This window comes from Saccopteryx bilineata, chromosome 1 (assembly GCF_036850765.1).
Source record: "Saccopteryx bilineata isolate mSacBil1 chromosome 1, mSacBil1_pri_phased_curated, whole genome shotgun sequence".
NCBI classification, from domain to species: domain Eukaryota; kingdom Metazoa; phylum Chordata; class Mammalia; order Chiroptera; family Emballonuridae; genus Saccopteryx; species Saccopteryx bilineata.
The window spans coordinates 242,666,284-242,683,533 of NC_089490.1; the positions used below are offsets into that span (position 1 = coordinate 242,666,284).

The following is a 17,250-nucleotide window of genomic DNA, read 5'->3' on the forward strand; positions in this document are numbered from 1 at the left end:
TAAAAATAAAGAATAGAGCTAGAGTTTCATAAATATAATAGCAGGTTTATTCCGTCTGTCCTGTGGGATTTTTGTTGTTCTGCTGCTGCTGTTGGGTTTTCTGTTGTTTGGATGGCAGGACAATAAAGATGGTAGGAGGGAGTGTTTTTTAATTGCTCTTTTTTTTTTAAGCTATAAATGTTCTAAAGGAACTTAAGTGTTAACATGTCCTTCAGTTTATGTTGTGTATGATCATAAAATGCTAATGGTCTGTTACTTTTTAAAGCAAACAAGTGGTAGTAACCATAATTTTGTCTTTAAATGTTGCATACCTCTGAGTTTTTTTAATGTGAAACTGTAATGGCACCGTCAGAAGGCTCTGATGTTCTGAATTACACATGCACAGCAAACTGACAGGTTTTATGAACTTGGTAGTTAACCCACATGTTAGCACCATACCTATCACTTACTTCTGAGGGCAGAGTAGTAACTTTGTGTAACTGATCTCCAGTTAACTGGGTTCAACTCTTAGAAGCACAGTGACAATAATTATGAATTTACATGTATGCTTTCTGATGTGCTATGGATTTATCATGAAGATTCCATATGCTCTATAAGAGTAGAGGAAATTCCACTAGGGTACACTAAAAAATTTCACCTCTTTCCTTCTTGAGGTACTATCTATGATAAAGTCATTATGAACTCTCTTAAAATAGGAGTAAGATTCTCTTATAAAATTTATTTCTGTTCCTCCTCCCTCCACCCACCCCTGTTCTCTGAAACATTAACTGAAAGTGCCCTGTAATATTTTTTCTAACGACTTTTTTGATGGATTTCTAGATAATCCACTAAACATGTGTACTTTTTTTTTTTAATTTACAGAAAACAGAAGTGAATATGCTCTTGTATATAGCAGACAATCTAGCCTGTTTTCCATACCAGACACAAGAAGAGCCGTTGTTTATAATGCATCATATAGACATTACACTCTCAGTTTCTGGTAGTAACCTACTGCAGTCATTCAAGGAGGTAAGTTACACACATTACTTTTCTTAGTGTATCTGTCAAAGTACAGACATGCTATTTTCACTATTCTGTTTCTGATTGTTCTTTTTATTATTTTTACAGTTATATAAAATCTTTCTAAGTGAACTTACTAAAATCTGGACAGTGCTTGAACTGGAGAGAGGCAGTGGGTTGCCATTTCATTTCTATTAAGAAATTCCATTTCAGATCATATACATACTTCCGTGTGTCTGTGGGTTGCTCTGTTGACAAGCCATCCCACTTTTTTATTTCTCTCACTTTTAGCACTGACTTGAACTGTTTAGTGTCCATTCATATGTTCATTGAAACTCCATTTTATAGTATCTTGCTATCCTATAAATCTGGTAATGCTGTAGATTACAGTAGTACACTTGGGAAGATACAGAGATAGATTAGTTATAAAGAAACACAGGAAGTGTACAGTACCATTGATTTCCTTATCCTTGAACACCAGCATTATAATTAAGTTGATATATTGTGTGCCCAAAACTTTAGTAACTTTGTTATAAATTCTATGTCTTGTCTTTTGTTTTTTAAGAGGAAATACAATTGTTTTAATTGTAAAAGCACCAGTATAGCATTGGGCAAATCGTTGGCATCCTGTACATTTTTTCATGTGCCTGACAAAACAAGTAGATCTCATTTTATAAAATCACAGTTCTCAAAAGTCAGCCTAATCAAACTAGTGAATGAGGAAGATTATTTTATTTTAATACCTAAGGATTAGAACTGTAAAACTTTAAGCCCCACCCTAGACTTGCTGAAACAGAGTCTGCATTTTTAACAAAATCCCTAGGTATTTAATATGCACATCGAAGTTTGTGAAGTTAAAATTTTCCCAGGAACTTCAGCCATCCTGTTATCTTATCTCACTTCCCTTACTGTTGTGTGCATGCTTGTAAATGTTTCTCCTGTTGTTTAACAGTTGCATTTTGAATAATTGCTTTGTAATCTAGTCTTTCCCCCCTCTTATACCCAGCTGACTGCTTCTTTTTAAGTGACAACAGTTTCATCAAATACAAAGAAACAAAATTGAAGTATTTAAGAAAAACTGCCTATTGTTGAGAAGTTCTTGAAGGGAGAACTTGAATAAAAGCTGGGAATGTTCAAGCCTGTTGTATTCTCCCAGTTAAATTATAATTACTGCTTTTCCTCTATATCGGTTTACCTATATACCAAATTGATACTTTTATAACTTACTTTATTTCATTACTTTCTTATAAGAAATATTTTCCTTTTGAATGATATTTTAGAAGGAGTTTTATTTGGGGGCTAGGGGAATAGGGAGGTAGAAGGAGTGGATTATACCTATATCGTGTGTCCGTAAAATCATGGTACACTTTTGACCGGGCACAGGAAAGCAACAAAAGACGATAGAAATGTGAAATCTGCACCAAATAAAAGGAGAACTCTCCCAGTTTCATACCTATTCAGTGCAGTTCGATGTGGGCTCCATTTGTTGCCCTACACACATCCAAACGATAGTGAAGTTCTTGCCACACACGGATAAAGACGTCTGATGTAACAGTGAATAACGTCTGTGATTCTCTGTTTTAAGTGATTAATGTCATTGATACGTTCAATGTACACATGTTGCTTCACATAACCCCAAAAGTAAAAGTCTAAGGGCGTCAGATCCGGGGATCGTGGTGGCCATGGCTTGACAGAACCCCTGCCTATCCACTGCCGGGGGAATGTTCTATCCAGAAACTCACAGACAATGGTGGCGTAGTGTGGAGGAGCACCGTCCTGTTGAAAGATGACACGTTCTGGAAATTGTGGCACTGCATACAATTCCAACATGTCAAGATAGGACTTTGCCGTTACAGACTGCTCCGCGAAAAAAATTGGGCCTATCACCTTATCATGCATCAGGCCACACCACACGTTCACTTTAGGGGTGTTACATTCGTACTCAACGTGTGCATGAGGATGTTCAGCAGCCCATATTCGGACGTTATGGCGATGAACATGTCCACAGATATGGAAGGTCACCTCATCGCTAAACATAATCTTCTGCAAAAATCTTGCATCATTGTCTATCTCATGAAGCATATCTGTAGCAAATGTGCATCGTGTGGGTCTCTCCGCCAGTTTGATAGCGTGCAACAGCCGTAATTTGTACCCCGTAAAATAGAGACATTTCTTTAACACCTTATGAACTGTAGTCTTGCTTAGGTGTAATTGTCAAGCACACGCACGCACAGATTTTTTAGGGCTCCTTAGGTTGCTATCCCGTATAGCCTCTACAGACTCATCACTGACTGATGGCCTACCAGAACGGGGTTTCTCCACCAAACTGCCGGTTTCCTTCAACTGCTTATCCCACTGAGTAATATTATTCCTATGTGATGGTGCTTCGTTGTAAATGCGCCGATATTCACGTTGCACTTTGGTCATGGATTCTAATTTAGTGAGCCACAGAACACACTGAACTTTCCTCTGTACCGTCCACATCTCAACTGGCATGGCCGTGGGCTGCTCCGCTGAATACATGGTGTTACGTCATCATCTGCGCATGCACACATGCTGCCACATCATTCTACAGAAACTGGGAGGGTTTTCCTTTTATTTGGTGCAGATTTCACATTTCTATCGTCTTTTGTTGCTTTCCTGTGACCTGGTCAAAAGTGCACCATGACTTTACGGACACACTGTATATGATTTTCTTTAGTCTTAGAACTTAGTATTTCCCTCAAAGATTACACCTCTAAGTTGTTTATGGAAAGGCAGAAAGTTTCATTATGTAAAATATTAGCATGAGGATGCTGTTTGAAGCTGTTGAATGGAGCATATGTGGATTGTTAATGGTATTTTGTTTGTTATTTTTTAAACAGAATTATTTTAAATAATTTCACCTTTTTTTTTCAGTCTATGGTAAAAGACAAAAGGAAAGAGAGAAAATCATCACCTAGTAAGGAAAATGAGTCCAGCGAGAGTGAAGAGGAAGTGTCCCGGTCGCGAAAGTCACGGAAACGTGTGGATTCCGATTCAGACTCTGATTCAGAAGATGATATAAATTCGGTGATGAAATGTTTGCCAGAAAATTCAGCTCCCTTAATTGAATTTGCAAATGTCTCCCAGGGTATTTTGTTACTTCTGATGTTAAAACAACATTTGAAGAATCTTTGTGGATTTTCTGATAGGTAAGGTTACGTAAGCAGGGGGAGAAAAAACTTTTTCAATTAATAAAAAAATATGAAACCCATTGTTTTAAATTGATTGATTTTAGAGAGATAGAGGGGAAAGAGGAAAGAGAGAGAAGCTTTCCTTTGTTGTTCCAGTTAGTTGTGCATTCATCTATCTGTTCCCATACGTGCCCTGCCTGGCGCTTGAACCCACAACCTTGGTGTTTCAGATCAACTCTAACCGATTGAGCTAACTACCCAGGGATAAAACCCAATTTTGATTGCATGCTTATTTTAATATTAAAAATGGTCCTGTTATCAAACAGGAAAAATGTATATTCCTTTACTTGGTAATAATGCATTATAAATTAAAGGACTTACTTTGTTGATTTCTTTAAAAAGATCTTATTAGAGAATTAGGCTAATCTTAAACTAGAGTGTAAATTTAAGTTTTCAAAGAGTTATGAATGAAGAATAGATGCAGACCAATTAGGCTGAGCTCTGACAGAACCAATAGTTTTTAATGTACTCTGTAAAGTAAGAGATAGAAAAGTATGAACTACTTACTGTGAATGCTCTGTAGTTTTCTTCACTATCAGTCACTGTAGGTATCTCTTTTCTGTTTGCACTCTTGGAAGTGTGGTCATTTTCCACATTCCCTGAACCTGACATTAGGAATCACAAAGTCAGATGCTCGTGAGAGACTGATAATGAAATGAGTAAGGTGGCCTGGTGGAATGTCAGAGGCACATTGGAAAGAGCTAAGATATCATCTAGGTATTCATCAGCTTATTGCAATAGAAGAGAAGGGGCATGCTGAGGTCACAGCTTCCACTTTTTCAGGAGAAGCTATATAATCCAGATTTTTGTGACAAATATTTTGATGTTAAATGTAGGCGAAGTAATTTAAAACTTTATACGGTTTGGGGGTAGTGCTAAGGAGCTGAAACATTTTAAAGCAGAGTTGTTACTGTGCAGCAGGTTTGTCAACAATCCTGCTGGAGGCTCTGTAGGAAATAAATTGTTGGACGAAAGGTAGAAGAAAGTAAACCAGTTAGGTAATATTATATTAAAACTTCTGTAATCACAATCATGGTATTAAAACATAGTGGTGAGAAACTACTTTCATTTAAATGATGCCTTTTTCCAAGACAAATGCTGAGGAAAACAAGAGATTCTTCCTCTTTTTAATCTTGACTCATGTCTTTACTTTCTTTTTTTTAATTATACTTATTTTGTGTACAAGTTCACTGGTTAAAATTTGTATGACAAAAACCTTAATTATTAGTAAATAAACTTTAACTAGAAGCAATTTAAATGTAAATGCCTGAAAATGTGTTAGTTAATGGTTTTGCTTTCCCATAACAGTAAAATTCAGAAATATTCTCCATCTGAATCTGCAAAAGTATATGATAAAGCGATAAACCGAAAAACAGGAGTTCATTTTCATCCCAAGCAAACACTGGACTTCCTGCGGAGTGATATGGCTAATTCCAAAATCACTGAAGATGTGAAGAGGAGTATAGTAAAACAGTATCTAGATGTGAGTGGTACCATCAAAATATTTTTTCTTCCAATAATGGCTTTTTTAAAAAGTACATTTCGGGAGGGTGTTAGTTATCCTCCTTTCCATTAAAAGCAAGCGTCGTGAACTGTCAAGATTATTTCCCGGTCTGATTCTGAGGAATTACTCTAAGCTTGCCTTTCCATTTCACCCACTGCACTGTATTTTTACCACGCGCTGTGAGTATACGTGATGCCAGTGAATTAATTGAACTCTTTAAAATGATTAAAATTTTTAAATGGTAAATTTTGTTCAGTGTATTTCACCACAAAATTTAATTTTTTAAAGAAATGTTTTTAGAGACTGTTTTGAAAGTAAAAATAAAGTTTTTACTGTACTTAAAGCACGTAGCTCAGCGTAACTAATAATAAATTTCTTTTGACCAAGAATGAAACCTGCACAATGGTTTTACTATGATTCATAGGCTGCAAATCTTACTCTTGAAGTTGAAAATTATTCTAGTTCTCATTAAGATTTTTCAACATCCATTGCTTCTTGTATCCTTTTATGTTGGCAGAGAGCAAATGGAGCAGAAAATTTAAAAACGTTTGTCATTATTTATTAATCACCTGGTTACTTGATGACTTGGACAAAATCTGGCCCCCGCTGCCTTTTTGTAAATGATGTTTCATTGAAACAGCCACACCCATTCATTTATGTATTGTCTGTGGCTGTTTTCACACTACGATAGCTGAGTTGTATGGTTGTGAGAGAGACTATATAGCCGGCAGAGCCAAAAATATTTTCTCTGGCTCTTTACAGAAAATCGTTGCCAGCCTCTGACTTGAACAATACCTAAAGCATGTTCTACCCATATCAAACAGCAGCCATAGAAAAAATTTAGGGGGAAAATTAAAAAAGAATACATACATTTAGGGATTTGACAGTCTTGTTTGAAAGATCTACTTAAAATTCTAAATTAATATCTAATTTTTGTAGTTCAAACTTCTCATGGAACATCTGGACCCTGATGAAGAGGAAGAAGAAGGGGAGGTGTCAGCTAGCACAAATGCTCGAAACAAAGCAATTACCTCGCTGCTTGGAGGAGGCAGCCCTAAAAATAATGCAGCAGCAGAGACAGAAGACGATGAAAGTGATGGGGAGGATAGAGGAGGAGGCACTTCAGGGGTGAGGCGGAGGAGGAGTCAACGTATTTCGCAGCGTATTACGTAAAATGATTTTTATGTGCTTATACATGTCAGTCTTTTAAATGTACACCAAGTAATGTCATACTTATGAGAGAAAACATTTTGTAGATAGAGATTCTCTACTTAACCATTTATACTTCCTTTTGTAGAAAGTTTAACATAAAAGACAATAAAAAAGAAAAAAAACATGAGATTTATTCAGCATAAAGGGTTATTAATTTTTCTTTGGATTGTATTAATGTATGTTATCCTTTTTTATTGTTGATAAGTTTTATGTAGCTTTATGGTTCATATGTATATATAATTTTATATATCAATAAGAGTAAAGACACGGGTACAAATTAAGAGTTTTATGGTTTTACAAGTATATGTTAACCCCTTGGCGCTGGCGGTCACGGTGCATCTCATTGCCGGCAATGGAAGTGTGCTGGGAAATCCCAACTCCCCGCGTCAAGGGATTAAAGCAATAAAAACAATAATTTCACTAAAATTATTTTGTATAACACTTGGTCTTTTTTCCCCCCTCCCAATGTTTTAGTCATTGAGAAGGTCAAAACGAAATTCAGACTCTACGGAGTTGGCAGCACAGATGAATGAAAGTGTTGACGTCATGGATGTCATCGCTATTTGCTGTCCAAAGTACAAAGATCGACCACAAATTGCAAGAGTAGTACAGAAAACCAGCAATGGCTTCAGTGTTCAGTGGATGGCAGGCTCCTACAGTGGCTCCTGGACTGAGGCTAAGCGCCGTGATGGCCGCAAACTGGTGCCTTGGGTAGACACTATTAAAGAGTCAGACATTATTTACAAAAAAATTGCTCTAACGAGTGCTAATAAGCTGACTAATAAAGTTGTTCAGACTTTGCGATCCCTGTATGCCGCCAAGGACGGGACTTCCAGCTAATGAATTTGTACACGCAGCCAAATTTACAGGACTTTTTTTAAAAGGCAGAAAAACTTGAAATATCAACATTCTGGCAAAAAAATATCAGTTTTATGAAGAGTAAGAATGGAACCTGGGATGCAGGAACAAGAGAAGGAAATGTTGGGCAAACATTTTTGTGGGAGCTCCCTTCGCTGTTGTGCAGCAGAAACAGATTCTCAGTTCATTTTTACTCCCACTGTATTATAGTTTAACAAAAATTGTTTATATCTTGGAAAAAAAAACTTTCTGTTTAAAAAATAAACAAGTGAATGTTGGAAATTAGTCTGTTAATGTTCTTAATAAAGTGTTCTTGGAGTTTAACCTAGCAGCGGATGGCTTTCTTTAGCTTAGCCCAGTTTCCAGGGAAGCATTGTTTTTTCCAGGCTGTAAAATGGCAGAGTCTCCTGGATATATAATTTATTCTGTTGAAAAAAAAAAAGCATGCAGTATCTATGACCTATCTGCAGAAGGAGTTTTTGTAAATGTAGATTTTGATGTATTAGGTCACCCTAAAAACAATACAAGAAAAGGGATCCCCAGGTAACTGGTGGAGTGAATACTGCAATAAATTTTTTTACTTCTCTTTGTTACTTGTCTGTTTCCATTTGAATTTCTTATTGTAAAGATCTGTTTAAATCCATTTATATTATTTTGCAGTCTTTTATGTAAAATTTATTATATCACTGGTTTTCCAAGCGAAACATAAAATATTGTTTATACATTTTGTATAGGCGGACTTCTGAATAATTGGTATCTATTATTTTCATTCCCATAAGAGGGTGTAAACAATTAACTCCAGGGTTTTATTGTATCCTGAAATATTTAGTATTAACTATATATGATTTAGCACTGTGCCAAACACATTTTCAAGAGTACGTTTTGATATAAAAAGAAACTATAGTTTATTCCTTGTATGCTTCAATTTATTTCTAGTGATGTCATGATGATAATATTTATTTTTGCACTGTGAACTCTGTGGGACAAAACTAGATTGGATTTTTCCCCCGTGGAGTTTATTTTATCAGCAACGGATTTGAGGTGGATTATGAAAACCATACGACTTATCAAAGAGTAAATTACTAATTAGAAAAAATACAAGAATATAGAGTTCAGCATATAAAATATTAAAGAACAAAGATGGGGTAAAAAAGCCAATTTTTAATGCCATGAGCCTAACATGTAATACTTTCTGTTATTTAATTCTTATAAAAACTCTACTAAATATTTTATTCCTATTTTGTAGATAAGGAAAACAGGATTAAAAAGAGTCAGTATTTTGCTTGTAAATCTTATAATAGAGATTTAAATTTGGATTTGAAGTAATCGCATCTCACTACTCTAAGCCAGTGGAACATCAAGGATAAAGGAGAAAATCCTTACTGAAAGTAAACCACCAGTTCCTGCAGGATCCTTGAAGTATATATACTAGGGATTCCTATTTAGAGTGAGTTTTAGGAAGTAGGCACTCAGTAGTAGTAAAGTTGTGTCATAGATGATCACAAATGAATCGCTGTGTTTAAGAATTTTCCATTAAGTTGCAATATTTTAGCTATTAGTATGCCAAATATTGCTAGAACTCATAAGCCTTAACCTTTAAAAATACAAACCAAAGTTTTCAAAATATAGATATCTTAAAATGATATTTTGGGTCTTAACATAAAATTAAGGCTTTGGCCATCAAATATACAAAATCAGCCTTTTCAGGTCTATTGGGAGATTTACAAAGTTCAATCTTAATTTTTAGTTCATTGATATTGTAGTAAACCATATCTTTACTGACTTGTAGTGAAAAGAAGATACGCTATATTTGATATAAAAATTTCCAAGTACCTCAATATATTAATATGAAAGTTTAGTATTTTCTTATTTAAATTGTTATTTTGGCAGAATGGGAAGTTTAAAAAATCCATATTAAAAAAAATACAAATGCAGCCTGACCTGTGGTGGCGCAGTGGATAAAGCGTCTACCTGGAAATGCTGAGGTCGCCAGTTCGAAACCCTGGGCTTGCCTAATCAAGGCACATATGGGAGTTGATGCTTCCAGCTCCTCCCCCTTTCTCTCTCTCTGTCTCTCCCTCTCCTCTCTAAAAATGAATAATAAAAAAAAATTAAAAAAAAATACAAATGCAGTAAACAGAATTTAGTAATCTCTAGAAGAAGAAATTATGAAGTTTTAGAGACATAATATATAGCTTACTGTGTCCAAATGTTGAGTATTTCAATTGTTAGCAGGCAACTGAAGCACACAGACAATTTTTGATGACTGTAGTTTATCATGAATGCAGGTAAGTCAAATATTTTTGTGCAATGTAGATTTTATGAACAGGAAGCAAATTTATCATGTTTAGGAAGGAAGCTTAACTAGGCAAGTGTGGTTGTCCCTCCCCACACACCACTTTTAGTTGCACAAAACTCATTCTGGTTACTATTCCAATGTCCACCTGGCCTGCATCTTCAGAAATATTGATATAAACTGGAAAAACATTAATTTTTCAAATATAAAACCCATCAGATCATCCATTTTAAATTGTGTAATTTTAAACACTTGATAGTAATTTTTACCCTCCAAAATTCCTGTTTGTTTGAACCTTTTACTGTTTGCCTTGCTTATTTTAAAACTGTTTTTTTTAGTCCCTTAGCTAATTTTTGTCATAGGAATTATTATTTACTACAAAAATTTACATTTTTATGTATTTGAAGATTTTTTTTTTTGTGACAGAGTCAGACGGACAGATAGGTACAGACAGGAAGGGAGAGAGATGAGAAGCATCAACTCATAGTTGCAGCACCTTAGTTGTTCATTGATTGCTTTCTCATATGTGCCTTGACTGTGGGCTACAGCAGACCAATTGACTCCTTGCTCGAGCCAGCGACCTTAAGCTCAAGCTGGAGAGCCTTGCTCGAACCAGATGATCCCGCTCTCAAGCTGGCAACCTCGGGGTCTCAAACCTGGGTCTTCCACATCCCAGTCTGAAACTCTTCACTGTGTCACCGCCTGGTCAGCTGAAAAAAAAATTTTTTTAATGCATTTCTTGTCCTATTGGTCCTGTCTGAGATACAGTTAAATGTAAATACGGTATGATAGAAAGATCACTGACCAGACATTCCAGTTTGCACAGTTTCTTGACCAAGTAGTCATAAAATCCCCGTGCATTTTGCGTACCACCCACCCACCGTTCCTTTGTAAGACTCAATTAGCATATGGCTTGATTGCTCAGTGATGCAGTATACACACAATTATTTTTTTTCCTCATTAGAAGTTGTAAAATTGCCCTGACCGGTTGGCTCAGCGGTAGAGCGTCGGCCTAGCGTGCGAAGGACCCGGGTTCTATTCCTGGCCAGGGCACACAGGAGAAGCGCCCATTTGCTTCTCCACCCTTCCGCCGCGCCTTCTCTCTCTCTTCCCCTCCCGCAGCCAAGGCTCCATTGGAGCAAAGATGGCCGGGCGCTGGAAATGGCTCTGTGGCCTCTGCCTCAGGCGCTAGAGTGGCTCTGGTCGCAACATGGCGATGCCCAGGATGGGCAGAGCATCGCCCTCTGGTGGGCAGAACATCGCCCCATGGTGGGCGTGCCAGGTGAATCCCAGTCGGGCGCATGTGGGGAGTCTGTCTGACTGTCTCTCCCTGTTTCCAGCTTCAGAAAAATGCAAATAAATAAATAAAGAAGTTGTAAAATTATTTTAACTTTTTATGTAACCACCCCATACCCATCACTGAATTTCAGTCATCTGAACTTCTTACCAAGCTTGCTTTGAGCTATATCGCTTGCTCTCACCCTCATGTTTTTCTGAAACAAATCTCAGACATCATATTATTTCATCTATAAATACATCTTTAATACTTGACACCAAATAGTAGGTGTTCAAATTTTCAATTTTCTCAAAATGTTGGAGGTTTTCTTTAGGTCTTAACCCATAGATTTCTTCATCTGCCTTTTCTTTGCCAATTTTTCATGAAGAAATTGAATTGACCTGACCAGGAGGTGGCACAATGAATAGAGCATCGGACTGGGATGCGGAGGACCCAGGTTCGAGACCCCGAGGTCACCAGCTTGAGCACGGGCTCATCTGGCTTGAGAAAAAGCTCACCAGCTTGGACCCAAGGTTGCTGGCTCAAGCAAGGGGTTACTCGGTCTGCTGAAGGCCCGTGGTCAAGGCACATATAAGAAAGCAATCAATGAACAACTAAGGTGTCGCAACGCACAATGAAAAACTAATGATTGATGCTTCTCATCTCTCTGCATTCCTGTCTGTTCCTGTCTATCCCTCTCTCTGACTCTCTCTCTCTGTAAAAAACAAAACAAAAAACAAACCTGAATTGTTTGTACTTGGATTCTTAAGAAAATGGTTGATTTTAAATAGAAGAATAATAGTTATTTTGGTTTGTAATCATTTTTATTACCTTAATTTATTGTAGGTTTGAGAGACATTGTCTCTCTTGCAAACTCAAGAGAGTCTTGTTCTTAAGCCTGCATAACTATAACAGAGGTGAGGCACCATTATGGATATAATGAAGTGAGGTAGGTTCAGTTTTCAGAAAGATTGTGATAAACATTTAATCCTTTGAATTTTAGTTGGCAAATGTCAAGCAGGCAATTGGAGATGAACTTAAAGTAAGGAAACACATGTAACAGGTTACTCTGTGATTCAAGATCTGTTAGAAATTTCTGTTTACCTCTGCTTGAAGCAAGTGGACTATAGGTTTTATTTTATAGTTCCTGGGCATTACAGTTTCTTAATGAAATTTTTGCCTTTATGTTTGTATTTATGACTGTATTATTTTAAATTTTAATTTATTGATTTTGGAGAAACTGATTTGTTGTTCCACTTATTTATGCATTCATTGGTTGATTCTTGTATGTGCCCTGACTGAGGATTGAACCTGCAACTTTGTTGTATCTGGATGATATTTTAACCAACTAAGCTATCCAGCCAGGCCCTTTGTTAATTTGGTCAGTCACTTAGAACCTTAGAAATTAAGTTATTTTTTGTTCTTCTATCAAATAGTTCTAGTGCCTTTACCCTTGACACTGGCCTTTCTTCTGCTAAGAAATGGCAGTCTTAAGTTTGTCTTGATTATAACTCGCTAATAAGTTATGAGCTTAATCTTAAAAGATTTAGATCCTGGAACAAAGAACAGGAAAAAGTAATATGTTTCTCATGAAAGCTAAACTTATTATAGTGAATTGCCCAAAAAATTAAGGGTGGGACAAAAGTAGCTTTACAGTTGTTCTTATGGAAAATAATACAATAATAGATAATGCAGAGTAAACTGTTTCATGTACTCACAACTGTAAACCTACTTTTGCCCACTGTATAGAATCATAATATGAAGGAGCTTAGAAATCACATGATAGTAAGTTTCATGATCCTCTTTGAGAATCAAAGGAAAGCCATGGAATCTCTCCTTAAGAAACGACAAATTTGTACCCAGAACGGCATACAATTCCAAGACATTCATGGTCACTCACACCCCAGTTCTATGAAGAACTTGACTTGGAAATCCATGGACTACAGGTTAAGCAATTCTTCTAGTCTAAACTCCCTTTTAAAATAATTTTTCAATTACAGTTTACATTCAGTATTATTTTGTATTAGTTTCAGGTGTACAGCATAGTGCCAAAAGCTGCTTTTTAAGGTGAAATTGAGGCTCAAAGAGGTAAATTGATATCTACAACCTACATACCTACTTAATACCAGGGCCAAGCGCACCCTCGGGATCTGAGCTCCCAGATGAGTTGCTCTACAAGGAAAATTTCATCTGCACAATCCTTACTTGGTCACTTGTTAAGATCTGACTGTATGTAGACCACTTAGTGGCTAAATGTTATAATTCTTACACATTTTCAAAAGCTCCAGTTTTATATTTTCAGATTTTGAGATGCTTACTATCCTGTTTGATTAATTAGAGGTAAAATGCAATATTTTATGTGTTCTATTTTCTTTTATCCTCTATTTTACCTGGCTTGATGTGGAAGGCTGAAACTTGGATTGGTGAAAAGAGTATTAATTACCTGAAGTCAGAAGACAGTCTGAAGCCATGTGTTTTTTAAATAAGTGTAATATGAAGTTTGGTAAATAAAATCACTTAGCATGTTTTGCAGGAGCTTATTTTAAAAATATTTGTAATTATTTTTTGTGCATATTTGGATCATCAGAATGTTTGGTCAGGTGGGGAGGTGAGGGATGGGATTCAGAAAGTGGATAGCAATGTGTGGAGGCCGCAGAGTGGGTAGTGCGGTATCAAAAGGTGAAACGAGCAAGTACAGAGAAGTATACGATTTTGAGAACTTAAATTTTAATGTGTAAGCCTGAGAAAAACTTGAAAGAAAGGATTAATGAAAGCTCACTCTGGCTGTTGTAGAGAAGATCTGAGGACGTTGAGGAGAGGGTAAGAATGCAATAGTCTCAAGAGATGGTCAGAGCCTGAACCAGGATGATGATGGTGGTAGAGATAAAGAGAAGATGGCAAGATTGCAGATCGGATCTATTTAGGAAATAAGAATACCAGGGATCGACAGTTGACTGAATTAGGCAAAGGAAAGATATCAAGGGTAGCTGTCAGGTTTCTCTACTTTGGGTGACTAGGCTCTCTCAAATACGTTGAAAGTCAGTACCTGTGGGTTGTCCAGAAAGTGAACGTTCACAAGCGTGGTGCTTTCAGGAGTAGTTTCAGCTGAAGCTGAACTCGTCAGCATGTAAGCTGGAGAGTCAGTGGCACAGAGCCAGAGGGGGACTTGGAGACTACCAACACTGAAGGTGCAGTTGGAGGAAAATGAGTTTGTGGAGGAGACAGAACAACTGATAAGAGGAGTGCGGAGGGGAAACCTGAGGCAGTAGAGAGTTTCAAGAGGGAGATAAGAGCAACATGTGAAATGTAACAGGGAATTGAAGACTGAAAAATGCTTGATCCTGCCATTTAGGATGTAAATGGTAACCTTTAGGGAGAGCAGTATTGGTGAGAATGAGAGGGAAGCCAGATTGTGGTTACATTGAGAAATGAATGAAAATCCTGGTGGAGAGGGGTCAGGCAGGAAGAAAGATAACAGAGGACTGAAATGCTGGATAGCGTTTGGAAGGGCTTTAAATTGGGTATAACATGCTCAGGGCTGAAGGACCACTGTCTACAATGTAGAGAATTGTGATGATGCCAAACTGTGTGATAGTATTTTTCTCCATACGGCTCAGCTACACAACAAGAACAGTAATTTGTCATTGAGCCAGCCTTGGAAATGTGTTGGAAGTATCACTGAAGGGGCTAAATTAAGGAAAAATGGAAGGATCAAGGTTCAGAGTCTCCATGAAGTAGAAGACAAGTAGAATGCGAGTAGCAGAAGTGGAGGAATTGGAGGATGAAGTCAGGAGGCATTGTGGGGTTTCTGAGGTTTTGGGAACAAGGGCAGAGCATGAGCACAGGAATGAATTAGTAAAGTGAGAAGGTTGAGTCTGGCATTGAAGAGATCACAGACTCACAAGCTACAGTCTACATGCCTTTCCTGAACTTAAAACACTAGATTCTTTCCTCTCATTCTAACAGTTTGTCTTGCAGATCACTTGGTATTGATAGTGGTTCTTTTTTCTTTTTCCTTTTTAAGTTTTTGCAAATTGAGTCATTTGACAACTGATTGCTGGATGCCTACTATGGGCGATGAAATGTGCTGGACCCACCAGCAATAGGTTTGTGTTCTAGTGTGAGAGGATGAACCACAAAAGACACAATTATGCAGTTATTAAATTACAGTTGAAATGAGTGTTTGAAAGTGCAAGTAACATCATGCGAGTATGTTGCACTTAAAGTAGTCTGGAGGGCTAGGGCAGGGCAGAAAGACCTTCTCCAAGTGAAACTAGTCCTCAGGTAAAGCCTGGCATGTAACATACCAAATAATGTTGGTTGAACCACGGAGGATTTTTAATTGCTTCCAGCAGTGTATTCCACAGGGACAGGATGGTTGAGCTCTGGAGTCTGAGGTGGGAAAACAGATAAAGGATGCAAGGAAAATGGCAAATTGATGCTGCAGCATGTGCAAAGGCCCTGAAATAAAGAGCATATTCACCTTTAGAAGCTTCACAGTTCCTGTGAATAGTGCAAAACAAGTAGAATGATGAAGACGATACAATAGATGAACCAAATCCTGCTTTTGGAGCCCGTGTTAAGAATATCCTGTGATCAATGAGGAGTCATTAAGGAAATTAAGATGGGTGGAAGTGGAATAGGGATTTGCATTTGTGGCACCAGATTTACATTTTTCAAAGATCACTGGCCACAATCTATACAGTGATTGGATAGAGGGGCCAGAAGGGTCCATGTGGAAGATGACAACTTGGGCTAGGGTGATAGTAATGAGAATGGAAGGAGAGAAGTAGCCTCATTTGTAGAACTGTTAAGGATGTTTAAATTGGTCACATAGTTTTGGTTGGCTATTATTTAAATTTTAATAAAGAGAGAACAGGTGTGAATTTTTTTAGTAAGATTTTGTGATTGAGACAAGTTTTCCTGGATAGGTATTCACATAGAGGATAACATGACTTTCTCCTTGGTTTATCTGGAGGATGGCCCATGAGGAATAACCATGTTTTGAAATAAGGAAAGGAATCAGAAGACATTATTCCCAAAAGGGAAAAGTAGTCTTGGTGGATTTCTGCGTAGCTTAGAACTGTCAGTCGAGCCATGGCTGGGTAACTCTGTTGGTTGGAGTGTCATCCCAATATGCCGAAGTTGTAGGTTCGATCCCCAGTCAGGGCAATCAATGAATGCATAAATAAGTGGAAAAACAAACTAATTTCTCTCTCTTTCTCTTTCTTCTTTTTCTAAAATCAATTTAAAAAAAAATAAAAGCCCTGGCTGGATATTTCAGTTGGATAGAGCGCCACCCTGAAGCACAGGAGGTTGCTGGTTTGATCCCTGGACAGGGTACATACAGGAGCAGGTCGATCGATGTTCCTGTCTGTCTCTCCCCCTCTCTTCCTCTCCTGCCAAAATCAGTAAGTTAAAAAAAATTTTTTTAATAAAAATGTATAAAGACCTTGCCTGAGAATAAGGGATACCAAAAAAAAAAACAAAAAACCCTTCAAGATGAGGGTGAATTAGAGATCCAGTTCAGTCAATGAGCCCTGGGAGAATTAAACTGCCAGATCTATACTATAGGAAATGCAAGTGATCTTCAGGCTGAAGGGAAAGACTAGACAGAAATTCGGGTCTACAAGGAAAAACACAAAAGTCCTAGGAATGCTAATACTCTGGAAAGACAAGGGAATGTTTGCATCAGGAGAAGACAGGTGACAGGAGCTATACTGTGAAGTTACAGGCTGTGAAGTGAGAGGGAAGCTGTTAAGGGTAATGTGGGAGAGGATTAGATCTGGTAAGTGAAGGGTTTATATCGTTCTCCCTAAAGTAGCAATTCTCAACTTTTTGTTCTTTCTACACACAAAAAAATTATTGAGGGCCTTGAAGAGCTTTTGTT

At 37.4% G+C, this 17,250-nt stretch overlaps 1 protein-coding gene across 5 annotated transcripts in view; it reads left to right on the plus strand.

The window, feature by feature from the left end:
- The window catches only part of NIPBL (NIPBL cohesin loading factor), a 213,506-nt gene extending 205,125 nt beyond the window's left edge, over positions 1-8,381 (plus strand). For 4 of the 5 annotated variants that reach the window (XM_066239927.1, XM_066239900.1, XM_066239910.1 and 1 more), the window contains exons 43-47: positions 862-1,008; positions 3,898-4,172; positions 5,523-5,697; positions 6,658-6,846; positions 7,405-8,381. In XM_066239927.1, coding sequence (XP_066096024.1) covers positions 862-1,008; positions 3,898-4,172; positions 5,523-5,697; positions 6,658-6,846; positions 7,405-7,770 — 1,152 coding nt within the window. In that variant the 3' untranslated portion in view covers positions 7,771-8,381. Of the gene's footprint in view, positions 1-861; positions 1,009-3,897; positions 4,173-5,522; positions 5,698-6,657; positions 6,888-7,404 lie in introns of all 5 variants that reach the window. The other variant, XM_066239936.1, reaches the window with a different exon arrangement.
- The last annotated feature ends 8,869 nt before the right edge of the window (positions 8,382-17,250 follow it).